At 49.9% G+C, this 27,442-nt stretch overlaps 1 protein-coding gene across 1 annotated transcript in view; it reads left to right on the top strand.

Annotated features, from left to right (window-relative positions):
• The window catches only part of PREX1 (phosphatidylinositol-3,4,5-trisphosphate dependent Rac exchange factor 1), a 175,999-nt gene that overhangs the window by 79,244 nt on the left and 69,313 nt on the right, over positions 1-27,442 (top strand). The window contains exons 4-6 of the mRNA XM_019640950.1: positions 1,829-1,933; positions 9,167-9,268; positions 21,682-21,843. Of these exons, the coding sequence (XP_019496495.1) occupies positions 1,829-1,933; positions 9,167-9,268; positions 21,682-21,843 (369 nt within the window). The remainder of the gene's footprint in view (positions 1-1,828; positions 1,934-9,166; positions 9,269-21,681; positions 21,844-27,442) is intronic.

Raw genomic sequence — 27,442 nt, 5'->3', positions numbered from 1 at the left:
CTTCAATAGGTGTCAGACTCTGGGCTCGTGACGTTTCCTTGGATTTCCAATGTGTGAATGGGTTGAAGACAGTCATTACCATGTCAGGTTGTTGTGAGGAGCGAATGTTTGCCCTTATTCTACAAGAGCAGAACGTGGTATGCACTAAGTGCTCAGCGCACACTGTGTCGGCCATTGGCGCTGGCTGTGAGCACTTCGCTGCTCATGGCATCTGCTCAGATGGTGCACACAGAGCCCCCAGAGTGCGCTGGGTGTGTTGGGGCGGCTGATTGATTCTGAAACCCATTCTCCCTCTTTGGTTTCCTCTTTCCTGCAGCCACCCTTCAGCAGGATGACTGAGGGCTTGTTTAGAAACAAGACGAGCTGCTTGTTTTGCAGGCACACCTCTTCCTTCCTTTGCGACTTGGGGTCTTCTGCCCATCATCCAGCCCAAGGTCAAGGCCCTTCAGCCCCTCCTCCACAGTGGCCTTCGCCAGGACATCCTTGTTTGGGGTTTGGTGTGTTGGGAGGCCAGGTTCTGTGAGCCTTTTGGTACAGAGAATGCTCAGTAGAGAGCTTCCTGCTAAGAAGGTTCTTGTCCCTTTCAGTCCCGGAAACCTTGACGTGGTTACAGACCTGGTGACCCACACGTGACCTCTAGGCTGGAAAGAGTCCCGCTTTCAGCCCCCAGGGGCATCTGGAGGTCAACAGAGCTACCTTCCAGCCTCAGGACTGCCATTGCTGTGTGGCAGCGACCAGAGGTCTATTTGTTCCCTCAAATTCCGGAGCCTTATTTAGACTCTTCTGGTTCAGATATACAGGGCATTGCACATAGTAGGTGTGCAAAGTTCATTTATTTGGCAAGTAGTCATTGAGGGCCTACTGTGTGCCGGGCATTGTGCTAGGACCTGGTTCAGTGAACGAGGCAGATGTATACACTGCCTTCAGAGAGCTGACTGCCAAGTGGGAAGACAGCTGATAAACAAAGAATCTGGACCATTCCAGATGTGAGAACACTATAAAGAGAATGAAGACATGTGGGTGGGTGATAGAGAACTTGGTTGGCTACTTTAGCTGGGGTAGCCTGGGTGCATTTGAGGAGGTGGCATTTGAGTTCAGATTTTAATGGTGGGGAGTAGCCAGACCTGGGGGAAGAGTGTTCCAGATAGAGCGAATGGCAAGTGCAAAGGCCCTGAGGTAGGAACAGGGCAAATTCAAGGAGTAGACAGAAGGCCGGTGAGATGAGATCAGAGAATGCAGGATCACATTATCTGGCCCTTGATGGTCTTGATACAGTGTTGGATTTCATACCTAGTGTAATAGAGTGCCATTGGCGGGGTTAAGCAGGGGTGTGACACAGTCTGACTAGTGTTTTAATAGTAAAGTTGGACATTTATTAAGCACTTACTACATGCTAAACCCTCACACTTTAACTCCCTTAACCCTCGTAACAACCCCATGAGGTAGGGACTGTTGTTAACGCCAGCTTACAGATGAGGCAACCAAAGCACAGAGAGGTCAGGTAACTTGCCCAAGTTCACAGCCGGAAATGCAGAGCCAGGATTCAAGCCCAGGCCACTTGGCTTGAGTCTGCACACTTGACCCTGGGCCATGCTGCTTCCTGAAAGGCTACCCAGGCCGCTGGGGACAGAACTGGGGCAAAAGTAGAGGCTGAGAGGCCTGCAGCGAGTGGGAGCCATTTCACCTGAAACCCTTTCTGCAGGGTAGTCTCTCAGGGTCTGGGGCAGTCCCTTCCCCCCTGGCCTGCGGGGCTGGCCGTCAGCATGTCTCAGAGCGCCTGCCTGCCTGCCTGCCGTGACCTGACTCAGGCTCCGTCCTTGTCTTGCAGAAGGACAAGTTCTGCGTGTATGAGGAGTATTGCAGCAACCACGAGAAGGCCCTGCGGCTGCTGGTGGAGCTGAACAAGATCCCCACGGTGCGCGCCTTCCTTTTGGTAAGTTTACCTGTCACCCCTGCCCCTCGCTTCTGTTTGCCTCAGCCTTGGGAATCCCTAGGCTCCTGAGAGCTTCATGCAGACGCCTTACGCTGACCCATGCTGCCTGATCCCTTCCTGTGTCAAGCAGGGATCACCGAACGTTTGCTGTAAAGGGCCAGATAGTGAATACTTCTGCCTTTGTGGGTCGTACGGTCCCTGGTACAACGACTCAACTCTGCTGTCATAGCACAAAGACAGCCATAAATATTAATGATATGTAAAGGAATGAGCATGGCTGTGTTCCAATAAAACTTTATTTATAAAAGCTGGCAGAGGGCTGGATTTGGCCCTAGGGCTAAGTTTCCCAACTCCTGGCCTGAAGCAATGATCCTAATAAGAGTGGTAGCAATAGTAGCAATACCTGTATTCTTCAGGTTATTTAATTATCAGTAAAAGAAAATCCAATTAAAATTGGCTTAAGCAAAAAGAACAAAAAGAAGAAGAAGAATTTACTTGCTTATAAGTTTAAGACCAGAGAGGCCTTCAGGCACAGCAGAATCTGGGTGCTCAAATGATGTCATCAGCAATGTGTCTCTTGGCCTGGGTTTTCTTTGCCGTGGCTCCATGTCCATGCAGGTTCTTCCTAAGTGGTGGCATCGTGGCCTCCAGCAGCTCCACTCTTACACTGCTCAGAGCTGAGTAACCCCAGGATAAAGAGAGATCCTTTTAACCAATAGTAAGGCAAACATCCTGGGCCTGATGCTCACTGGCTCAGTTTGGCTCATGACCTTATTTCTGAACCAGTTGCTGTAGATAGAGGGATTGGTTGGGGGCCCTGATCGGTCACTTCTGGAGCTGGAGGGTCAACTCCACCCATACCACAGGCCCTAAGGGTAGGATGGGTCCTTAAAAGGCAGTTGGTTTACGCTTGTGGAAGCAAGCTGGGAATGGATGTTGGTCAGGCAGGATGATAGATGGTCTTCCCTATGATTGCAGAGAGCTTCACTTGTGTAATAAAACAGGCTCTCGTTTGTGATCTCCTTGGAGCTTTACCAGCTACTGTCTGTTGTGTCTGAGTTAAATATACATTGTCTGCAGACATCGCAAATAACAGTGGTTTAAACAAGGTAGGCACTTATCTCTCGCTTTTGTTAACAATGTGGATCTAGACAGTCTGGGGCCAGTATAGGGGTCTAGCGTCAGGGGCCAAGGCCCCAGAGTGTGTCCTCATTGATGTGGTCTAAGACACCTCTTACCACTTCCACATTCCGGTAGTAGGATGCAGGAAGAGGGTGAGGAGGAGGGGCTGCCCTTCTCCTTTGAAAGGCACAGCAGCAAGTTGCACACATTTCTCCTACTCACATCCCATTGGCCAGAACTTAGTCACATGCCGACACCTAGCTGCAAGGGAGGCTGGGACATGTAGGCTTTATTCTGAGCAGCCATGTGCCCAGTTGAAAATCCTGTTGCTGTGGAAGAAGAATATATTAGGGGACACCTCATAGCCTTTGCCACCTGTGATTTTAATGACTCCAAAATACTAAGTGACTTTCTAATAAGAGTACATACCTGAAAAGTGATTGAGCTACTCATGGGTTTGAATCCTGGTCTTTTACCTTTAAATCCCCTGCTCATTTAGTCACAGGCTCCTTACCCCCAATACACACACACACTGTAATACTGTTTTATTTCTCAACAGCACATGAAGAATTCAGCACATGAGAGAACAGTTAACTGACAATAGCATAAGGAGTATTAACCACGTGCCCAGAGAGCTAAACTGTATCATAAAATTCTTGATTGTACTTCTCCATAATGCACAGTCTCCAACAAAGAATTTCCAGATTTTTTATTCAAAATGCGTATTTCCTTCACTAGTGACTTCATGTTGTTTGGCCCACTTCCAGTGAGCATCTGAGAAAGGGCTGATGGTTGGTTGACTGATTTCCACTTTTGTTGCAAGTGTCTCAAGTGTTCGGGACTGATGCCTTTCATTGCTGGTAGCTGTACCTTCACATTTGCAGTTTTGCACTTACATTCACAAAAGACCATGAGCAAAAGCAAAGATAAAGTCATGTAGTGCAAGACCACACACGCATCCATGTTTCTGCGCTCGACTTGGTGACTTTCAGGCACATCACTTAGCGATGCTGCACAGGCGCTGGGGGCTCTCTGGCCGAGAGAGAGTGTCCCCTTGGGCTCAGCTGTGTCTTGGGACGCAGGAAAGTGTTTTCAGGGGTGTGGAAAGGGAAGGGCCTTCAGTTTTTCTGCCCTTCCTTCCTGTCTCTCCTGCAGCCTTCCTGGTGGGTCAAATTGTCATTTTCCTAGCAGCAGCTGGGCTGGGCCAGCTTGGGCAGGGAGGGGGATGTGTGGGGTGCCAGCACATGTGCCATCTGTCTCCCTCCTTGCTGGCATCTCCCAGCTTTTGGTCACCTGCAGAAGAGCCGTTTCATGTCTATCATGAGATATTAAGGCATTGGGACAGACAGAACCTGGCTTTGCATGTGCTGCGTACTAGCTGAAAGATGGGGCGGGAGTTTCATCTTTCTGTGCTTCAGTTTTTTTGTCTGTAAAATGGGAATCATTTAGTCATGCACTCATTTGACAGCTTTTTATTGAGCACTTACCGTGTGGTAAGATCATTCTAAGGGGATACAACAGTGACCAAGGCAAGAAAAGTCCCTGCTCTCATGGAGTGGCTATTCAAGTAGGGGAGACTTACATGATACATCATGTGGCATTGTGTTCTCCGTAGGAAATAAAATAAGTTAAGGATGACAGGATGTTTTGAGGGAGTTAGGGTGGTGGTTGCTATTTTAGATTGGTCTTTGGGAAGACGGTGTCTTAGGTGACATTTAAGCAGAGACCTGGATAAAGAGAGAAGCAAGGGGTTTCTGGAGGGAAAGCATTCCAGCCAGAGGAACTGTAAGTGCAAAGGCCCTGAGGTAGGAGTGTGTTTGAGGACTAGCAAGGCCAGGGTGGCTGGAATGGAGAGAATAAGAGAAGTGGAAGGAAATGCAGTCAGGAAGCTTGAGAAGCCAGGTAAGGAAGATGCATTTAGCCAATGGAGAGGGTCTGAGACTTTAAAGCCTTTATATTGCAGTCTAGCTTTCATGAAGTGAATGTCTGCATTTGCATACTCACACACCCATGGAACCATCACCAAGGTCAAGGTTAGAACATTTCCATCACCCCAGAAGGTTCTCTGTGCATCCAGAGGGAACCTCTATGCTGATTTCTCCCAGCAAAGGTTAGTTTTGCCTGTTCTAGAATTTTTCACAAGTGGAAACCATGCAGGATGCTTTTGTGTCTGGCTTTTTTTTTTTTTCTCAACATAATGCCTGTGAGAGCTGTCCATGTTGGAGCACGTGGCACTCCTTTTAACAGAATATTCAATTTTAGTCTGAGTGGGATGGGAAGCACTGGGAGGGTTTGGGGCAGAGGAGTGACTTGAACTAATTTGCATTTTGGAAGGCTTCTCTTGGCAGCGTGAGGGTAAGAAGCAGGGAGACTGGGGTGGGGGCTGGTGTATGTGTCCTGGGGCTGCCGTCACAGTGACCACAAACTGGGTGATGTAAAACAACAGAATTCAGTCTCTCACCATTCTGGAGGCCAGAAGGCTGAAATCAAGGTGTTGACCAAGCTCTGATCCCTCTGAAGGCTGTAGGGGAGAATCCTGCGTTAGCTTATGGAAACATAACTCCAGTCTCTGCTCCTATCTTCACATGGCCTCCTTCTCATCCACTTCTTACAAGGACACGAGTCAGATGATGTAGGGCTCACCCTAACCTAGTATAACCTCATCTTAATTTAATTATATCCGCAAAGACCTTATTTCCAAATAAGGTCGTATTCTGAGATTCTGGGAGGGCTTGGCATTTTGGGGGGGACACTGTTCACCCCACGACAGGGCTGCTGCAGCAGTCCAGGCAGGCGATGATGATGGTAAGGATGATGGATGGGGCAATGGTGGTGCAAGAGGTGGTTGAAATCATAGAGCTCTAGGGGATAGGGGACACGATTTGCAGGATGGCGGGCTTTCGGGTGTAACGGAATGAGAGGAGTCAAAGATGACTCCAGGGTTTTGGGCCCAAACAACTGGAAGAATGCAGTTGCAGTTCCCCGAGCTGGTGAAGGCTGGGGTAGGAGCAGGCATGAGAGGTAAATTTTAAAAACCCCACCATTTTGGATGTGTGAGGCCCAAGATGCCGGTTAGACATCCAGGTGGGGATTTGGGTATCAGAGACCTGAGACTGAAGTTTAGGGAAGGGAGGGGCCGGTCTGGACATGTAAATCTGAGTGTTTTCAGTAGATGAGATGGTGTTAAAGTGATGGTCTGAATGAGGTCAGCCAGGGAATGAACAAGGACAGAAAGGAGGACCCAGAACTGCGTGGGACATGCTGCCAGTAGGAGGTTGGGAAGGTGAGGAAGTTGACACCTGACCTGAATCAGCTCTGTGCATTCTGCGGGTTTAAAGGGCTCCTTCTCAAAAGTCCTTCCCATAGTGCCTGGAGTGTAATCTTAATAGAATAGTGAATGGTAGCTCTGTGTGTGTGTGTGTGTGTGTGTGTGTGTGTGTGTGTGTGTGTGTGCATTCTTCTTTTTTCAAATGAAAATAAAGTGAAACAACAGCCTAGGGTGTTCAGGAGAAGTGTAGTTGGTGGCTGTGACAGTCTTGAGAAAACTCCTTGATCTTGGACAAAGAGACAGGCCCTTCTCCGGCCAAGTCCTGGGGGCTTCTGGAAAGCCCTGCCCTACCCCCAGGCTGCCCTCTCTCTGCCCAGAGCTGACATCACCAGGGCAGCTTGTGGGGAGCGCTGGCTTGGAGGACAAAGGCCTGAGTGTGAGCAGTGTGGGCCTGGCATCTCCCAGCTGCTGCAGCCCTGATCCCTCATCTGTGCCAGGGGTAGATATGGAGGTGGCAGTCACAGCAGGCCCCGGGGTCCCTGGGATTCTGCTGCTCCAAGGAGGAGGCCATGAAGAGCCCTGAACAGCAGTAGCTCTGAGTCTTGGGCCAGTCTTTTTGGCTGTCTGTGCCAGCTTCTCCATTTGTGATAGGGAGATAGTTGTCCATGCTTATTCTGGGGCCGTGAGGATGAATTTACCTATTGGCGAAGCATGAGGCATAGTGCCTAGCACGTGGTGAGCACATGGTAAATGCTCTCTGGCCTTATTTTCACTTGAATGCAAGCAGGGAACTTGTCTGCTTTGTTGAGAAGTTCCCCCAGTGCTTGGAACTGTGCCCAGCACATAGTAAGCATACAATGTGTATTTGTAGAACGAATGAATGAAGGATAGGGTGGGAATCCCTTTTCCCAAGAGCCCTGTTTTCATTTCCAACCTGCTAGCATGGCGTTGAGGAGGAAAGCCGAGGTCTGCTCCTTGCTGGATGTGCTGGCAGTTGGCTCATGTATTAGTTCATCCATTCATTCATTCATCCATTTGTACGTACACTGGGCACATAGTGAGCCCTAGGGACCCAGGACTGTGAGGGTCGTTGTGGGAACCGCAGACATGTACCTCAGGATTCCTGGCATCCAAAAAATGGATTCTCAAGTTGGAGCCCTTTGGCTGCAAGAGGAGCCCCCCCAAAGGTGAGGACAGCACCTGCATATGATTTCAAGCCGCGTGGGACAAATGACCTACTATTTGTCATCCTCCTGGAGATGCCAGGAGGAAGGAGTCTTGGGAATTGCGAGCAGGCGGGGAAGGTTTCCAGGAGGGGGGGTGGCCGGGCTGGCTTTGAAGCATGCTGGGCTTGGGCTCAGGGTGGCCTGGCACCATTGTTCCAAGCCAGGCTCTTCGTCAGCCTGTCTGGGTGTAGATCGCACCTGTGTGGCTTACTTGTTCTGGGGTCACCTTGGGGAGAAACACTAAGGCTCCCCAACCCCAGTTGCCAGAGCTGTGAAATGGGAATAAGAATAGCGTTCAGTTCATGGGAGGTTGGTGGTCAGGATTCGAGCTCTCAGTGCCTGCTGGGCACATCATAAGCTCTTAGCGTTAGCTATGGATGAGGATAACACTATTTTTATTATTATTGGGGGAGGAAAAGGCATTTTAGGTACAGGGCATAGAATGAGCACAGGAAAGGGGACTGGCCTGAAGGAAATGTTGATGTGGGTGGCTGCAGGTGGCTGGAGGTGACCCGTGTGGCCGGGAGCTGGTGGGTGACTGTATTTGATTCCTGACAGAGTCGTGGTCTTTATGGGTACAGTAAAACCTTGGATTGCGAGTAACTTGGTTTGCGAGTGTTCGCAAGACCAGCAAGCATTTCTAATACATGTTAACATGGTAAACGAGAGATGTCTTGCAGTACGAGTAGTTTGTTTCCGGAACGAATTATGTTCACAAACCAAGGTATTACAGTATTTCTGTGACAGCACTCATGTCCCCACCTTCCAGGTAAGGAAATAAAACCTTTTCAGTAGCAGTTGAAGATTCCAGGCTCATTTTCCAAATCCCATAACCCTCCCTCCCCAGAGGTAACTCCCACTAGAACTTGGTACCTCACTTCTTTCCCATGAATGTCTATATTTTACTACAGATGTGTTCTCTGTAAACGATGCCTCGTTTTAGTTTGTGTGCCTTTACAAGGGCTCATACCGATCTCTTTCTCTCTTTTTTTCTTTTCTTTTTTTTTTGCTGAAGAGTATGTTTTGGAGGCTCATCCATGGAGCTCTGCGTCACTTTAGTTGTCCCATTTTTACTGCGGTATACCGTACCATTGTCTAATTACCGCAAACATGTTTTTCCGTTCTTAGTTGATGGGATATTTCGGTTGCTTCTACTTTTTTGCTATTCCAAACAAGGCAGTTTTGAATGTCCACATTTCTGTCTCCTGGAGCACTTACGTGAAAGTTCTGTAGATCAGGGGTTGGCAGCTTTCCTGTGAAAGTCACAATAGTAAATATTTCAGGTTTTGTGACTCTCCGGTGTCTGTTACAACGACTCAGCTGTGCCACGATCACTTGGAAGAAGTCCCCGTCAGTATGTAAACAAATAGATGTGGCTGTGTTCTCATAAAACTTGAATTACCAAAATAAGGACGGAACAGGATTTGGTAATCCCCAATGGGGGCCTTATGCTGGGTTGTAGAATATGCACGTTTCTGTCTCTCCCGGGTGTTGCTAAATTGCTTCCAAATCCTGTAGCTGTGTTTTGAGAGTGCTTCCCCTGGTTATTTGAGGGTGGCCCAATTGTTTTGCTGTGTCTTTGGCGAATTTTAATGAGGGTCTCCTGTTCCTTTGCAGAGCTGCATGCTTCTGGGAGGCCGGAAAACCACAGACATCCCTCTGGAGGGCTACCTGCTGTCTCCAATTCAGAGGATCTGCAAGTACCCCCTCCTCCTCAAGGTGAGACCTCCACCCAACCGCTTTCCCCATATTTGAAGTGACAGAAAACCCAGCTCTGACTGGCTTAATCATAAAATAAAAGTAAACCTCTCTTCTAGTAGCTTTGACAAAAGTCCTGGCCATCTTTGGCCAGGAGAGTGTGATATTCTGAGTGGTTTGGGCCTGCATCATGTCTTTAACTTGAACCAATGACACGAAGCCTTTGCTTGTGCCATTTCTCCTCCCATATGCTTGGACTTGGGCTTTACCCCAATCACTATGAGCTGGCCAGTGTTGGGCTCTCATTGGCTGAGACATGGTCCAATGACAGTGAGCAGAACACTGTTGTATTCTGATTGGTTGCTTCACCCCTGAACCAGTCACTCTGAGCAAGGGATCTCTAATTGGCTTAGACTTGGGTCATGTGTTCCAGCCTCCCACCAATCACTGTATCCCAAGGCCAAAAGCCCAGCGAAGGGGAGAGACTGGACCCTCCTCCCTAAAATCTGGGCTATGTGTGCAAGAGGGTGGGCAGATGCTGGGTGGTCCACACACCTGCTGCCTCCTTCCCTGTCTAGCCACCTCTGACTAGTCTTGGTCAGGCAGATCAGGGGTAGATGTGCTGCTTGTATAGAGACCCAAGAAGTCTTGATTCTCAGCTTCAGAGCCAGCTTCTAGGCAGATCCCCAGCAGGATGGATGGCTCTGCCACCACCTGCTTCTCTCAGCTTGGGTTCCCAGCCCTTGGAAATGGTGGCTGTTGGCCCGAGCTTGCCCTGGCTCCATCCTCAGGGTCTTGCACCTGACAGCTGTTCCTGGGGTCCCTGCTGGTGGATTAAGTTGGCCAGGGGTGCCTCATTCACGTACTTGCTCCCTGGGGTGGCATGCACCCTTGTGCCATGAGAAGAGAGCCGGGAGGGGAAGAGCACTAGGGAACCGTTGAACTTGGTTTTCTGCTGGAGAAGGTGGGTGACACTTGAGCCTTGGAGCTGGACTAGACCCTGGGGCTGTCAACTCTGCCTTGTGACCACAGGCCTGTAATGTGTCCAGGCCTGTGGGAGGTGGGACACAGCTCTCCCTGCACCTCCTCTGGGCTGCTTCTGTTGCTTCCTCCCAGGGGTCTCCAAGGGACCTTCCGCACTTGTTCTTGTAGCTGCTTGGACCCTCAGTGGGATGTTGGCAAGGCCATATGTAGTCACCTTGGTGCAGAAGAAGCTCCACGTGGAACTTGTACATTGGTAGCCTGTGGACTGAACTGGACTTGCCCTGTTCTTCATTTGCTCTGTTAGGTGTGTCTTCCAAATGTGAATTAGTTGCTAGCACTTAAGTGGTAGCATTCTGTAGTGGTTTAGGGGAGGGGCTGGCAAAACGGTGGCCCGTGGGCCACATCCAGCCCACGGCCTGTTTGTGTACAACCCATGAGCTCAGAACGGTGTTTACATTTTTTATAGGGTTGTTAGAAAAACAAAACCAAACCAAAAGACAAACAAAGAAGAACAGGCGACAGAGACGGGATGTGGCCGCCAAAGCCTAAAATATTTACTATCTGGCCCTTCATAGAAAACGTTTGCTGACGCCTGGATGAGAGCCCAACCTTGCAGCCACAGGCTGCCTGGGCTCGAATTCCAGCTCTGCCATTTATTAGCTGTGTGACCGTGGGCCAGTCACGTCTCCGTGCCTCAGTTTCTCATCTGTAATACATAGTTTATATTAATAGTACTGATAGGGTTGGTATGATGATTAGACACGTATTTACTTAATCCGTAGAGCAACTCGATGAGGCAGGTACTCTGATTAGCTCCATTTTAAAGATGAAGCAACTACGGTACAGAGAAGTGGCCTGTTGATAAGATACATACGTTAGAGAAGGAGGAGGAGGCACGGTTCGAACCTGGCCGGTTGATTCGAGGGAAGTTGGAACTCTGCTTCCTAACCCAGCAGCTTCATCGCCCACTGACAAGCACTTGGAGGAGTTAAGCTGCTAAAGTGCTGGGTGCTGGGGATGCTGACCTTCTCAGCTCCCTAAGTGGGGGTCTGGGAAGGCTGGTGGCCTTGTGTTTTCTTGGCTCAGTGGCTGGTCTGTTCCTTCTTGCCTGGGTTTTAAAACCTTGAGCATCTGACCTATTAGAGGAGCCCGCAGCTCTGGCCTCAGAACCCAGCCAAGGTTCCCTAGGTGTGAACCCTTTGGCTTCTGGATCTTGGGAAAGCCTGGAATCCCAGCGTGCACTTGGGAGTGGCAGTGTCCGTAACACCTTTTAACAGTCAGTGGGGCTGGACCCTGTGTGTATGGCTGGACTCCAAGCCCATGTGTTTCTGAGGCCTGGTCAGCTCCTGGGGCCACAGTTTGGTCTGGTGGGATTTCTGGGGTCCGGATTTCCAGAAGAGTAGAGAGAGGGACAGAGGTGGCCTGCAACCATTGGAGGAATAACTGCCCCCAGGAAACGATGATGAGGCTGGCCTGTGGGTTTGCTCTCTTGACCAAATGGCTGTTTACAGCCTGTTTCCTCGTCTCCAGCTGTGTTTATCCGGGGCTCCAGAGAGCACTGGGGGAGCAGCCAGCAGGGCCTTAGATTCCTGTGGGGACATGCCATGCCTCCTGCCTGACAGATGTGCTCAGGGTCCTGGCCTTTGGCACCCACAGCTGGAATGTTTGCATCAGAAAACAGCTGGGACTGAGGGGAACTCTTCATAGCCCCCCTGGGTTCCTCCTTTCTGTCACATTTTCCAGTGGTTTTAAAAGATGATCCCGCGAGCTGCCCTCCGATTCTGAGGCCCTCGCAGATGTCCCTCCGATTCTGAGGCCCTCGCAGATGTCCCTGTGGTCCTCTGAGCCCCCTTGTTTGAGCTGAACTCTGAATTGAGTAGGCAGACAGGATCGAGGCGCCTGGGTGGGAAGAGGGAAGAGGCGAGAATGAAAGCCTCTTTGGGAACAGCCCAAAAAGCCGAACTTGAACATTGCCTAAGAATAGCCAGAACATTCTATTTCAGCCTTCAGCCCAGGCCGGGGATAGACAGTTGGCATTTTCAGGCTTTGTTGAGTTTTCCATTGACATTTCCAAGGAAATGATTCAGGTTTGGGGTAATACCCCTGGTACTCAAATGGCAGCTGTCCGAGGGCAGACTGACTTGTCACGGACCCTTTTAGTAGTTTCCTGGTGATGCACAGATCTGATTGGGGCGCTTACTGTGCACCAGCTGCTGACGTGGCTCTGGACCTACAGTCGTGAACAAAACAGACCCAGTCTCTGCTCCTCCGGGCCCCACGAGGGCCTGGTGAGTAATGGAAGCAGGTGGGGGGGGGCAATTGGAGGGCACACCTGTGTAAAGGGGGCGGCTACCACTCTGGCCCCTTCTTCCCAGCCTCCTTTGCTGGTCCCTTCCCTTCTAGACCTGTAACCATAGGTGGGCTCCAGGTCTCAGTCCTTGGGCCCTTCCTTCTATTTAGACTTGCTCCCATAGTGACCTTATTTAACTCTGTGGCCTTTAAAAAAAAGGAAAAAAAAAGTGTATTCAAACGTTGTGCAACCATCACCATAATAATTTTAGAATATTTTCATCACCCACAAAAGCAACTCCAGATCCATTAGTAATCACTTCCCTTTTCTCTCCTCCCGCCAGCCCCTGGCAGCCATCTCCTTCCCGTCTCTATGAATTGCCTATTCTGCACATTTCATATAAATGGGACAATATCATATGTAACCTCTTGTGTCCGGCTTCTTTCACTTAGCACAGTGTTTTCAAGACTCACCCGCATGGTAGCATGGATCACAACTTAATTCCTTTTTACGGCTCAATAATATTCCGTTATGTAGATAGACCACATTTTGTGTATCCATTCATCGGTTGATGGACATTTGGGTTGTCCACACTTTCTGGCCGTTATGACTAGTGCTGCTGTGAATACCCACGTAGAAGTTTTGGGTGGTTATTCCCACGGCCTTAAACTTTTATCTGTGGGCTGATGACTTCCAATCTGGACCTTACCCTTCAACTCGGGCGAGACTTGTTCTCCTGCCCACTCAGTGTTTCCACTTGGATGGCTAACAGGCACCTCCTTCCTAAGTGCCCCGCACCAAATGCTCGGCCCCTCCCTCCCGCCACACCTGTCTCCCTCTCCCCTCCCACCCCAACTCTTCACCTCCATCTCCATAAATGGCCTCTCTTCTTCCTAGTTGCTCAGGCCAAGCCTGGGAGCCACCTCCACATCTATTCCATTAGGGAGTCCTAATGGCTCTGCCTTCCAATCTATCCAGAGTCCAGCCCTTCTAGCGCCTTCATTCCCCCTCTCTCCTGGGTCACTGCCACAGCTCCTGTTGGGTCTCCCTGCCTCTACCCTTGTCCTCTCTAGTCTGTTCTCAACACAGCAGCTGAACCTAAGTCAGTTCGTATCTCTTCTTCACTCAAGCCCCTCCAGCGGCTTCCCAGTCACTTAGATCAAAATCCAAATTCCTCACCATTGTCGCCTCCAAGGAGCTACACATCAAACCCATGTTTCCTCTTGGACCCCCTCTCCTTCTCCGCTTACCCTCTCTCACTCTGTTCCAGCCACACTTGCCTCCCTGCTGTTCTTTGAACACAACAGGCAGGTTCCTGCCTCAGGAATTTTGCACTTGCTGTTTCCTCTGCTTAAGACATCATTACCCCACATATCCTGAGGCTCACTCCCTAATCACTCCCCAAAGTCAGGCTTCTGCTGCTCAGATGTCCCCTCCTCCGAGAAGCCTTCTCTGACTATCCCAGCTGTGAAAGGGCGGCCTCTGCCATTCCCTATCTCCTCACTCTGCTTTTATTTTTCTTCACAGCACCTGTTGGCAGGCTCACATTCTGTTGCATAACTCATGGTGTGCAGATTAATTTTCCATCTCCCTCATTTGGGTGTCAGGACTTGGTCAAGGATTTTTAGCATTTCCTCAGGAAAATCCCCCAGTACCCAGAATAGTGCCTGGCACACAGTAGGTGCCACCCAATTACTCATTGAATGACTATAGAAATGCCACCCTAGTGTTGCCAACAGTTTCTGAATCTAGATATTGGGACTGCTATGTGAAAGCTCCTGATTTCCAAATGTCAGCTTGATTTAAAGCTTGTCAAACATCCGGGGACCAAACAGACCATGTCCTAGGAGCCGTCTGTTTGGGACAGCTGCTGCAGTGGGTGTGTGTCAGGGATGCTGTTTGCAGAATGGCTGTTCAGGGTGTAGCCTGGGGCCCTGCACAGGCTCCAGTGTCTCCCCCACTTCCCACGTCTGTCTGTGGGGGATGCAGCTGGCACCCACGCTCAGCACGAGCACATTGCCATTCGACTGTTACCTCCATCTCCTTGGTCATTAGCGGTATGGCGCCCCTGGGGATGGTCGTCATCACTGAGGAGGTATTGGCATCACTTCTTGGTGCAGGGGAATGGCTGGGAAAGCGGGGTTTCCCAGAACGTGGGACGTGTACCACTCACAGCTCTACAAAGGATTTTAGGTGGCACATGAGAAAACTTTATGTGGGGGGTAGGTGCAGTGGGGGAGGGGTGAGGCAGCACTAAAGCACAGGAATCGCACAGTGGACATTAGTTACTTAGCAAACCCCTTCCGTTTTCCTCATTACCTCCGAGAGAGCCACAGCTGGTGCTGCAGTGGCTAGGGTCTTTGAAGCCATTCATTTATGCACTCACCAGCTATTTAGTGAGAACTATTATATGTCAGGCATTGTACTGGGTGCTAGTGATACAGAGTGAGCGAAAACTCCCCACAAAAACAAAAACAAACAAAAGCAACCCTCCCCCCACTTCTGTGGAACTGATATTCTATTGGGGAGAGACATAATGAATGAATAGGAAACGTATATGCTTGTTTAGATGGAATCAGTCTGAGAGGGTTAGTAAGGGCCAGCAGTGATGGACTGAGAAGGTGACGTTTGAGCAAAGACCTGAAGGAGGTGAGGAAGGGAGCCATATAGGTACCTGGGGGAAGAGTCTTCTAGACAGAAGGAACAGCCAGTGCAAAGGCCCCAAGGCAGGGCTGTGTCTGAGGAACAGCGAGGAGGCCAGTGTGACTGGAGAGGAGGCTGTGAGAGTGCGGGAGTGAGGGTAGAGAGGTGCTGGGGCAGAGTATGCACAGCCGTGTGGGCCATGGCGAGGTCTGTGTCTTCTCTGAGTGAGGTGAGCGCCATGGGAAGGTTCTGAGCGAAGGAGGGACAGGATCTGACTTGCTCCTCATGGAATCCCTCTGGCTGCGTGTGGAGAATGGACTGTATGCAGGTGGTGAGAGTGGAGGCGGCGAGACTGCAGAGGAGCTGACCTCAGTGGTCCAGGTAGGAGATGGCTGGACTAGGGCAGTGGCAATGGTGGTGCATTTTACAGGCATTGCCGCTTTACATCATTTGCCCGTTTTCTGTTGGATAGTTGTCTTTGTATAACTTTGCCAGTTTTCTATATTGTCCTGGATACTTTCGGTCATCTCTTTGGAGTTCTTATGAGACCCTGATGTGATGAAACGAGCCGCCCATTTGCCAGGGATCTGGCATTGTCACTGTCGTGCTGAGAAGGCACAGGAAGCCAGAGGTTTCTGCACAGTGGCTTTGTCTGTCCCAGGCCCTGTCCTCACCCAACCGCAGTGCCCACCCTCCATCCTGCCTCTCCGGCTGAGCATTGACACCTTGCCCACGGCTGCCCCGGCACCTCAACCTGAACCTGCCCCAATTCAGGTTCTTTCCTGTGTGATGAGTAACAACAGCTAAAGGAATAAAGCCTGTCTTCATCAGGGCAGTGGACCTGTTTCCTTCCTTTCAAAGCCAAGCATGGATACCTTATCTTCCAAGGAGCCTTCCCAGATTACCCTGGCATTCTGCTTTCTGCCATGCTCTGTGTGGTTCTAGCTCCACCTCTTAGCTGTGTGACCAAGTACAAGTTGCTTAACCTCTCTGTGCCTCATCTGCAAAATGGGGTTGGTAGTTTCCTCCCAGGCGTGCTGCAAAGATTAGATGAGACAATGCATGAGAAAACTCATGCAAACACTTGGCATATTACTAGGTAGATAGTTGTGCTTGGTAAGTGTTAGCTATTCCAATATTGTAATGATTTTTATTTTTTATGATTCCAGTTCCTGTGCTTGTTAGAGTTGTCTCTTTGAGAAGTGACTTAAGCTCTCTGTCCCTCAGTTTCCTCTGTCAGTGCTTTAGTTATGGGTCATTGTGAAGATGAAATGAAATAATACTTGTAAAGTGCTTATAAGTGCTTAAATAAGTATTAGCTGTTTTGTCTCAAAGTTTATTTTGTCCAATATTAATAAAACTATAGTGAGTTTTTTTTTGATTGGTATTTTCATGATATAGCTTGTTTCCTCCTTTTACTATCAACCATTTTCTATCCTTAGGTTGTAGATATTTCTTTTGTAAACAGCAATAAAGTTAAAAATTTTAGATCTGATCTGTCAATCCCTATCTACTAACTGGAAATTGAGCCCACTTATCTTTAATGTGTTTATTGATACATTTGAACTTATTTCTACCATCCATTTTTGATATTTATTTGTCCCTCTTTATGCTTCTTTTCTCCCTCTTTCTTGCTTTATTTTGCATAATTTTAGTTTTTAATGTAGTTACTTTGTTTTTCTTTATTCCATGTTTTTTTCTTCTACTGAATTGTAATTTATAGCTACCACCACCATCACCACTGCCACCAATCATCGTCTCTCACAATTTTACCCTTCATTCTGGAGAAGTGTCTCTGTAGAGCCTGGAATTGGGAGTGCAGGGTATAGACTTCTACAGTGAGCCATGTAAGGGCCTCCTTTGGAAGTTGGAGCCCCTGAATGTTGGCGCCCTACCTCTGAATGTCAGCAGAGACCTACCAATCCAGGGTCTCAAATACAGGTGCCTGCAGGGCATGTGCAGAAAGTGAGTAGACTGGATGTCACTCGGTGGGGTGGGTCCTGTAGCAGACTGCAGAGCACGTGTCCCATCGAGGGGGTGGCCACCCTTCAGGCCAACTGTTACTGTCAGGTGGAAGCAGAGGCCCAGGGTGGCCAGAGCTTCTGCTTGGCGGAAAAAGGCTGGCAGTAGCATTTGCCCTGTAGGGCCGGGTTTGTGACCTGGGCTCTGATCCAGGCCCTGCCTTGCTTAGCCAGGAGACCTAGGCTCAGAAAAGGGAGGTGACTCGCCTAAGGTCACATTGTATGTCCTGGTCAAAGCCAGACTACGAACCCCCAGCCCTGAGCCCTCTTCCCACCGTTTCCCCTCACCTCTCCTAGTGGAAGGTGGAGTTTTTAAGACCTGTGAGCATTATTTCCTTTCCTCCACTAATTCCAAATCTATGGGGCTGCAATTCTCCCGGACTTGAAGCAGGGTCTGAAATTGTTAAAATCAGAACTATACTTGCATGAAATCTCCATATAGTTTGCATGGAGCTTTTCTTGGCTGTGCTGTGCTGTGCTGCACAGCATTTTCACTTCTGGGTTTTCCTGGATTTCTGGATGTTTTTCGCTTCTTGTTTTCTTTAAGTGGTGGTGGGTCTTATCAGTTCCTCTTCATTTATTATATATTCTTCTACCACCCTAGATAGAGCATGAGGGGGCCCCAGAGCTGCAAGTACAGGAAGATGCTTGCTAGAGATCACAGCTTGGCCTCCTGGGCTTAGATGGTGACACCTTGGGTAGAGGTCTGTGGACAAGATCAATAGTTGGGGGCAGGATCAGCCCCTCCTGAAGCTGGCTGAAGTGTCCCCAGAAAGTGAGTGTCCTCTGTTGATCCAGCCCCCGTTGGTGACACCCCCCCCCAACCCCACGAGCTGTCCTTTTCTCTTTGTGGAGAGGAAAGCATGCTTTCCCACCACCATCTCGCCTTTTGGGCCTCTAGCAACCCCAAGTCCCAGCGAGTGATGGATGTTGTCACTTCTTCCCGTGACACATCCAGCTTTGTTTTCGCACAGTGGCTTCAGGGATCCGTCTTCTTAGAGCTGGCCTGGACTTTGAGGGCCTGTGTCCCAGGCTGTCCTCTTGTGGCCTCACTGTGGGCAGGGCTCACAACTCTGGGGCGTGATGGGGCTGCCCACAGCCAGCACCAGTAGTTCCCTGTTGCTAAGGCCCCGGTTGCCGGGGAGTGAAGGAGATGAGGGACGGCGCGGAAATGCCAGGTTCCTGTACTCTGACATCCTCTCTTCTAGGAAGTCCTTACCTCAGGCCCGCTTGTGAAACCACACGGGGCTCGTGGGGCGGATGCTGGGAAAGGTCACTGGCTTGGCCCTGGAGGAGCTTCCGCCGCCAATTTGCAGGATGGCCCCGGGCACAGCCCTCCCTTCTCTGCCCTCAGTCTTTCTAAGGATTCCCCAGGGCCTGCCGCTGCTCAGACATTTTGTGTTCTAAGAGCCTCATTTTGGGGAGCATTCGTGTTAGTGTTTCTCGAGGGACCTGCAGACGTGGTTAAGTGTCCACCAGGTCCCACTTTCTGGCTCTGTGGCCTTGGGCAAGAGCTTTCGCCTCTCTGTGCCCCAGGACCAGGGACACAGGCTGGAGAGCCATAGAGCAGTGGTGCAACACATGGCCTCTGGAGCGAGACTGTGTGGGTTTGAATCCTGGCTCTACCACTTAGCAATCTGTGATCTTGGGCAAGTGATCTCACCTCTGGGTGAGCCTCAGCCTCCTCGTCTGTCAGGTGGGGATCATTCGCTCACTGCGTTTCACGATGGCCAAGCTAAATAGAGCCAACAGAAGGAAGAACACAATGTCACGAGAATTTATCCCCGGTGACATCCCAGGATGGGCTCTCTTTTGTATTAGGATATATTTTAGCCGCAGACACAGGTACCCAAATTACAGTGATTTAATGTACGTTTATTTCTGTGCTAGGCAATCCAGGAGTAACATGGTGGCTCCACGCCATCAAGGCCCAGGTTCTGTCACCCTGGGCTGTGTCCCTTACCACCAGGTGCTCACAGCATGTCCACATTCCAGCGTGGGGTAGAGGGAAAAGGGGGAAAAAAATGGAGGCTGCCCGCATCTCACTGGTCAGAGCCTAGTATCCAGGGCAGGCTGGGAATGGTGTCTTTATTCTTCTGTTGCTTTTGACCAGGGGTCAGCAAACTTTTAAAGGACCAGAGAGGAAATATTGTAGGCTTTGCGGGCCATATGGCCTCTGTTGCAGGGATGCCATTCTGCCGTAGAGGGAGAGCAGCATGGACAACACGGAAATGCATGAACGTGCTGTGTTCCAGTAGAGTTTTCTCTCCTGGCTTGGTCTTCAGGCTGTCCTCTGACCCCTGCTTTAGAAGAAGGGGGTGATGGAAAAGGGTTGGGGGGGTCCAAGTAATTGGCAGCCTCTGTTCCTGCTCACTGGGAGGAAACGGAGAGCCACCCTCCCCTCTTGGGCCTTGGCTGGCCTGACAAAGGTCCGGATGCTCAAAACGGTTCATTCACAGAACGTGGGACTGGGGCGCTTTGGTGAGATGAACTAAATTCCTGATCATATGCGTAGGTCCTGGTCTTCTGTGGTAATTTTACCTGTGTACATGTGTACAAACAGGCTGTCGATTCCAGGAGGGCTGGTGCACTGTCCGCGTCACCTGTGTCTCCAGCAGAGGGCCCAGTGTGAGGTCAGGTATATGGGAAGCCTCACTGGATGGATGGATTAATGAATGAATGAATAAATGAATGAATGAGGCACAGACATCCCAGTCCAAGCCACCATCATCTCTTGCCTGGACACCTGCAGTAGCCACTAGCTGTATTTCCTCTAGAACATCCTCCTCTTGGCAGCCAGAAGGATCCTTTAAAGGATGGTGTCAGGCTGCAGCCCATAACCCCCCAACTTCTCCCCCGTGCTCTTGGGATGAAACCCCAAGAGCCCACCTGCCACGGCCTTATGTGACGTGGCCTCAGCGTGTGTGTCCGACCTCATTGCCAACCCATCCTTCTCTTTGTCGCTCACGCTGTTGCAGCCTCCTCGCTATTTCTCGCTGTCTCAGGGCCTTTGCTTATACAAAGGTTGTATGCTTACTGGGCATGTACTTTACCATGGAGGTACTTTTCCTGCAGTATCTGATTTACCCCTCACTATGACCATGAGTAGACCCAGATGACCGGGTTCAAGTCCAGGTTCCTCCTCTTACTTCTTGGAGGCCTTGGGCTATGCTGGTGGGCCTCAGTCTCCCCATCTGTTAAATGGGGTAATTACAGAACCTACCTCACAAGTACAGAGTAAAGGCTCAGTAGGCGTCAGCTGCTGCCGTCGTCATCCTCATCCTCACCAGCACTAGTTTTTCGGGTGATGAAACTGAAGCTTTGGCATGGAGGGTGACTGGCCCAAGGTCACCCAGCTACCGAGTGTGACTGTGCTTGGAACCACCACCACACTAGAACGTCACATCTATGGTTTTCAAAGGAGCAGAGAGATGGGGAGATGCTGGAACTTTTGGGCACGTCGGGGTCACATGACTAAAGAAACTTACGTTTGCTGGCATGGTCCTGTCAGTTGAGTAATTTGGCCTGAAAACCCCTGGTTATCTTGAGGCCCAGCTAAAGCCTTCCTTCTCAGCTCCCCTCTCATCACACTTACTGTGTGACTGAAACCGTTTGATTAAGACCGGCCTGACCTTTAGAATGTGCTTGTGAGCGGTGAGACGAGAGTGAGAAGTGGTGCTGGGGGAAGTTTGCGGGTTAAGCGTCTGCCCTCGCTGCCCTCTTCACACTCCCTGTATGTCCCAGTGACGGGGAGGTGGTTTTTGTACCCATTTTACAGATGAGAAGAATGGCCCGGGCAGGGGGAGTATCAGCGGCCGCCTCTGGTCTGCCAGCCTCTCTCTGTCTCTGTCTCTGTCTCTCCTTTTCTCCTTCTCTCTCTCATTTACTCCACTCCAGCCCACCTCCTCCTCGCCGTTCCTTGTTACCTACACACATGCTCCCGCCCCAGCCCCTTTCCATTTGCTGTTCCTTCTGCCAGGCACACTTTCCCCAGAGTTGGGCAGGACTCGCTCCCTTGCATTATCCAGAGTCTCTGTTCAAATGTCACCTCCTCAGAGGGGCCTTCCCTGACCTCATATTTGAAAACATACCTCCTTTCCCAAGACCCTGTAGTCTCTTATTCTGATGTGTCTTCATTGTTTTTATCACTGCCTAACATTAAATTATATACTTGATTTTTCTTTGTTTTGGTTGATCTCCTTTATAGAGTGTACTATCCACCAAATAAAACGAATTTTTCTCTGTTTTATTAAAAAGCATTTATCCCCAGATCCTAGAACACTGCCTGCCATGGAGGAGGTGTTCAGGGGACATTTACTGAATGAATGAATGAATGAATGAATGATGTCTCCCAGCCCCAGATCACACAGTTTGCACAGAGCAGAGCTGGGATTTGGCTCCGCCGGGTGACTAGAGGCCACGTTTGGTGATCCGGAGGCCGTGTTTGGTCCTCTCTGGGTGGATGTCTCTTATTGCTGCCCTTACCTCTACCCTAGGAGCTGGCGAAGAGGACCCCCGGCAAGCACCCGGACCACTCTGCGGTCCAGAGTGCCCTGCAGGCCATGAAGACCGTCTGCTCCAACATCAATGAGACCAAGCGGCAGATGGAGAAGCTGGAGGTCCTGGAGCAGCTGCAGTCCCATATCGAAGGCTGGGAGGTATGCCTGGGGCAGGAGGGGCCCTCTGGGCTGGTGAGGGGCCCAGGGAGTGTGCAGCTACAGGCACAGACTGTGGCCTGGGCACCAGGTTCAGCCTGCAGCTTATTTTGTTTGGCTTACATGGTGTTTATGTAAAAAAACTTCTTTTAATTATTTTCCAATTAAATCCACATAGAAATTGAGACTGAGTTTCTCTTGAAAAATCAATGACACTGGACCCCCATTTTCCACAGGAGTAGCCACCGGAGCCTCCGGTTTTCCTCAGTCCCCACCACTCCACATTGCTCTCCAGTCATTCTTCACATGATGCCTTATCAGCCTGGTGCCCATCGGCCTTTGAGCTTTTGACACCACGGTCAAGGGTGGCATAGAAGGGTCTGCTCCAAGACACAATTCTGGCTCTGACATTCCCTTGCTGGGTGACTTTAGTCACGTCTTAACTTCTCTAAACTTCAGTTTCCTCATTGATACCTGGCACATAGTAGGTACTCAATACATGGGAGGTATTGATATTACAATCATGATTATTAGGGGATGGGATTCTTGAGATCTTCTGACTATGTGTCATATCTTTGTTTAAACCCCCATATCTTCCTTAGATTATTAGAGATTTCCTACCAATCTGCAGAAGGAAATGGGAAAGTCTGAATAAATAAAAAAGTCAACATCAGAGTAAATACAGCTGGAATGGGAGATTAAGACCAAAGATGAAAGACTTGGACACAGATTGTCCTCTGAATCATCTGCCTTCTTCTCTTTAGATTTTGTGGTACTCTCTGGGCTTGGGATTTTCACTTCTTTTCCCTGTGTTAGGGAATCCTGAGTGTGACTCTGTACCGCTAAGGAGTTGAGGGTTTAGCTGCAGAGAGGAGAGAGGCCCGTGTTCAGAGAACAGGTGGGGACTATGGATTAATGCTTACCATGTCCTGTACCGTCCTTCCGCCCCGGCCTTCCTGCCTTGCTGAGACTGGAGAACAAAGACCTGCGTTTCTCAGACCCTCTTGTATAATAGCTTGGGGTTGGGATATGATTGGCCACGATCGGATCCAGCTGCTTGACATTTGGAAGGCGAGAGTGGGACGGATGCCACCCTCATGCTGTTTTGTAGCAAATCCCAGCCACGGTTGGTCGTGTTTGGCTTTCTGTGGTTGCATTAGCAGAGGGCCCAGGCTCCAACTTCCTGGGTCCCTGGAGGCAGGGCACGGGGCATCCCTTTTTATAATTACTAATTAACTAATTAATTTCAGGTGTACGAAACAACATAGTGATCAGACATTTACACATCTCACAAAGTGATAAACCCAACAAGTCTAGTGTGGTGTCCTTTTTATTCGTGATGGGGTGTCATCTAGCAGGACAGGGTGGCTTTGCAGCTGACAGGTGAGGCAACAGCTCCCGAGGGCCTGGCTGCAGCCAGGTCGGCCTTTTTCGAGCATCGGCTCAGGCAGGTGCTCTTCTGACTCTCCTTTTTCCCAGCGGGGCAGAGCCCATTGCCCCCTGGAGGGGCAGTTCTGCAGTGTTCTTGATTTGAGGGGAGCCCTGGCCTGGATTTTTGGCTCTTCTAGCCCCTCAGTGATTGAGTAAACCCTTGAGTTCTTTCTGTTTGAAATACCTAGCTTGGTTTCTGTTTCCTGCAACTGGAAATCGCCCGATCCTCATGTGTGTCTGTTAGGATGTGTTCTCTAAGGACTTCTGTTTTAGCCTCATGATGTCTGAGCTCTGATTTGGTCTCTTGTGATCCTCTTGGCCTTCCTCTCATGGTTCCAGGATAGCAGCAGCTCCAGGCATTGTATGTCTAAAGCAGGAGGAGACACAGGACTGGCCAGGGCAGTGAGAGGGAGCTCTCCTCTCCAATGGAGGAAAACCTTTACCATAAGCCCCAGAAAAACCTCCCCCTCATCTCATTGGCCAGAAGTAGGTCACATGGCCACTTTCAGCAAAGGTGCTAACTTAAAGAGCAAATATTGTTGATGCATTTAAGCATCAGTCTGTTTGGGTTTTGAGCATCCTGGCAGCCAAGGTGAAAAGAGCAGGATACATAAGTTACTTAATATTCATTGTCAAAAAAGGAAGAAGTGGAGCAGTTCTTCTGGGAGATAGAGAATTTCCTGGCAACCAGCGAGAAAAGAAATTTCTCACGTGGGCCCCTGTGGAGAGGGTATTGAGCAATCAGTTTGGCAGCCAGGAGCAGAAGTGATTTCCAGATGCCTTCTTCTGGTAAGGGCCCAGGGAAGTAAGAACTAAGGGACTTCGGGGCCCTTTTGGACCCAGAAAAATCTACAATTTAAGAATGGCCTTTATTGCGATCACTGTTTTTGGGTGCAGTAGGAAATAACGTGACCCAGAATAAGCATTGCTGACACTTATTGGGCGCCTGTTACATGCTTCCAACACTGGAATTGAGGTGTTGTTATTATCCCCGTTTTACAGATGAGGAAACCGAGGCACAGGGACTTGGCTTTGAGGCCCAGCCCTGTAACTTACAGACTGTCCTGCCTCAGGCTAGTTTGTCCTGCTTGCTTGGCCTTCTTGCCCCTAGTTGTCTAATTTTAGTAATAATATCTCTGAAGTTATCTCCTGGTGTCACTTGAGGATAAAGTGAACTGTGGAATATGAACATTCTTTGGAAAATGTGAACTGGTTTTCTATGCAGTAGAAAGGTTTTTTAAATACAGTTTGATCCTCAAGATGCCTTGTGAAAATCGTATGTTCTAGCTAGGAAAAATAATATTTAACCGTGAAGCTACTTGCCTTGGCTTTATGCCATCAGTAGTTATAGTCACAGGGTTCAGCATGACTTAGAGTGAATGATAGTCGTTGCAAATCCTTATTTCTGATCCTCTTCTTGATAGTTTCTAATCTTTTTTGTTTGACTGCTTGCCCATCTGATTAGATGGCTGTCATCTCTCTCGGAAGAGGCTGGCAAGGCATTTGCTTTTTGGAGAGGAGAAGTTTTTCCTTGGCCGCTTTCTTTCAGTGTGCCTGGGCTTGCATCATTAGTGTGATTTTTAATCTGTGGGGGTTCTTTTTTTTTTGGCCTGATCCTTGGTAAGCCACTTGTCCTTTTTAGTCGTGAGACTTGTTTAGCTAAAACCAGATGAGTTAATCCCTCAGTCCATTTTGCTAAGCACAAGGAAGTGGCCGTATGTTGCAATACTATGGAAGAAGTGAGTGAACGAGTCAGCCCCTCTGTGTGGAGGGGTTCATGGCCGTAACCCTCAGGGGTCACTTGGGGATCTGAGGAGTGGATGCATGCAAAGCCCTCAGAACAGTGCTTTCTTTATGGCTCATAGTAAACGCTCAATAAAAGTCAGAAGGAGCCGTGGCCGCCAAGCAGGAGTTTATTCTTCATTCTTTTTAGATGAACAGGCCTCATGCAGCTTTGGCTCAAGTCATACCCAGCGTGAGCTGACCCTCCTGCGGGTGGACACGGGATGCAACTGCACGGACTTTCGTGTGAAGCTCACAATAATAAAAAGAAATGCATATTCTTCATACGAAAGAAACAGGGCACGGTTCTCTTGCTGGCCTTGGGAGCCCTGGTTTAAGAGCCCATCAACTGCTCACTCATCCACGAGGGGACAGAAGGAAACAGGAGTGAGGAAACATAAAGCTGTTTTTAAAAAAAAGATCAGAAGTAGAAATTCTCATATATTCTTCCCACCCTGTCTGGGCTGCCTATGCTCCCTGAGGGGAGGGACACATTTGGTCTCTCCCCTTCCAAGACTGCTGCTCTTGACCAGTAGTTGCACCCCAAAACCTTTCAGGTTGCCTGCTAAGAAGCAGCCCAGGGTAGCAGAGGGTAGTGGATAGGGCCGTGGGGCCACCCGTCTGGGTTCAGATCTCAGCTTGCTCTTTACTAGCTGTGTGACCTTGAACAAATCACGTCACTGCTCTGTGCCTCCGTTTCCTCAGTTGTAAAATGAGAGTTGTCACGTGGATTAACTGAGTTTGTGAAGGGCACTTGGAACGGTAGCTGACATGTGGAAACCCTATGCCCGTGTTAGCTTTGGCATCTTCTCTGAATGTTACCACTTCAGTTCGGTTGAGGCTGCATTTGTCTGCAGGAGGTCTCCAGCCCTGCCTGGTGGACACCTTGGTGCTCAGCCTCCTCCCCCTGTATCTGTCCCATCCTTAGCGCCACCCCTGACCTGGGCTCAAGGATTCCGGGGAGACCGAGGCCCAGCCGGGCTTCTCATCGGGGCCGGGGTGGAAGGGGTGTCCTTAGCATTTCATGTGCAGTGTGCTGGGCCAAGGCCAGAAGGGCAGCTTCCCAGGCTGGGTGCTTCATCTCTGCGGTCCCCTGACATTGCAGAGAGGTCAGGTCAAGGCCTGCGTGACCTCGGGGCTCTGGGCCCTACAGCTGGGCCAGGTACCAGATTCATATGCAAGCAGCCAAAATCCTCCTGTGGAGCCGAGGGGCCGAAGGGTGGGCGCGAGCGAGGAGAGGGGAGGAGACGGTGAGGCATATGGTCTCCAGGAACTTCTGAACTGCCGTCTGCTCTGAGCTGGCTCCTGGGCTACTGATGGCGCCTCATGACCCACGTAGTCTTGCTTACCCTGTCTGCAAGGATCCTGGGGCCCGGGGGCTCTTCATCATGGGAGTCCCATGTCCTGGTGCAGTGGGCTCACGACCGCCTGGGTCGCTGTGTGGGAATCAGGTATCTGCCTGTGGCTTGCACATGCCTAGGCTGTGATTTCTGCTAACGGCGCGTGCTCCTGTCCTGGGCTGCACAGCTCTTGACTACAAAGAAGCTGGTTGCCCAGGACCCCGGATGGGCTCCAGAGGGGTCTCTGGCATTGTTGGACGAATGGTTTTTCTTCACCCAGCTGAGCTGTGCTCACTGAGCAAACCAGCTCTAACAACAGCAGGAAAGACTGTGATGGGGCAGTCAGCAAACTGATTTCTGAGTTGCCAAAACCAGTTCCCCTTAATGGGTCTCAGAAATAACTGAGTATGCAGATCTCACTGGGGTCCAAAGTCCTTGTTGGTTCTGGGTGTCGAGTGTTTGGGGAAGGAGATTCTGTGAACAGTTCTCCCTCTTTCATTCCCAAGTTCATGTCCAAGCAGAGACAACATCACTGAATCTGCAGTTCTGTTATATGAATCTCCCCTAAAACACTGCTTTTGCATAATATCCCTTAGGCCTCAATGTCAGAGGCACCCTACTGTCCACCTATTGATGGGGCCTACACCCTTATCTTGGTATATGAGTTAAAGTACATGGTTGGCTGCTGTAAGAAGAGAGACAATGGCTTCAGAGAGACAAAGGTTCATTTCTCAGTAGCAGTGCAGGCAGAGGGTGGGGCGGCTCTGCTCCATGTGGACCCAGGTTCCTTCCACCATCTGCTACAGCGTATTCCACCACCACTATGGCTGTCTTCCAGCCTGTGGCAAGAGGGAAGGGAAGAAGAGGAGGGGGAGCAATTTTCCTTCAAGGAAATGATGTGGAAGTGAGCGCACTGGCCATAATTTAGTCACATGACCACACCTGGTGCAAGGGATGCTGGGAAATGGAGTCTGTGGTTGGGCATCCAAGTGCCCGCTAAAACTCCATTCCTGTGATAGAAGAGGAGCAAGGATTTGGGGGACAGCCAG

Source organism: Hipposideros armiger, unplaced genomic scaffold, assembly GCF_001890085.2.
Source record: "Hipposideros armiger isolate ML-2016 unplaced genomic scaffold, ASM189008v1 scaffold_54, whole genome shotgun sequence".
Lineage (NCBI taxonomy): Eukaryota > Metazoa > Chordata > Mammalia > Chiroptera > Hipposideridae > Hipposideros > Hipposideros armiger.
This window is presented reverse-complemented; position numbering and strand designations above follow the sequence as displayed.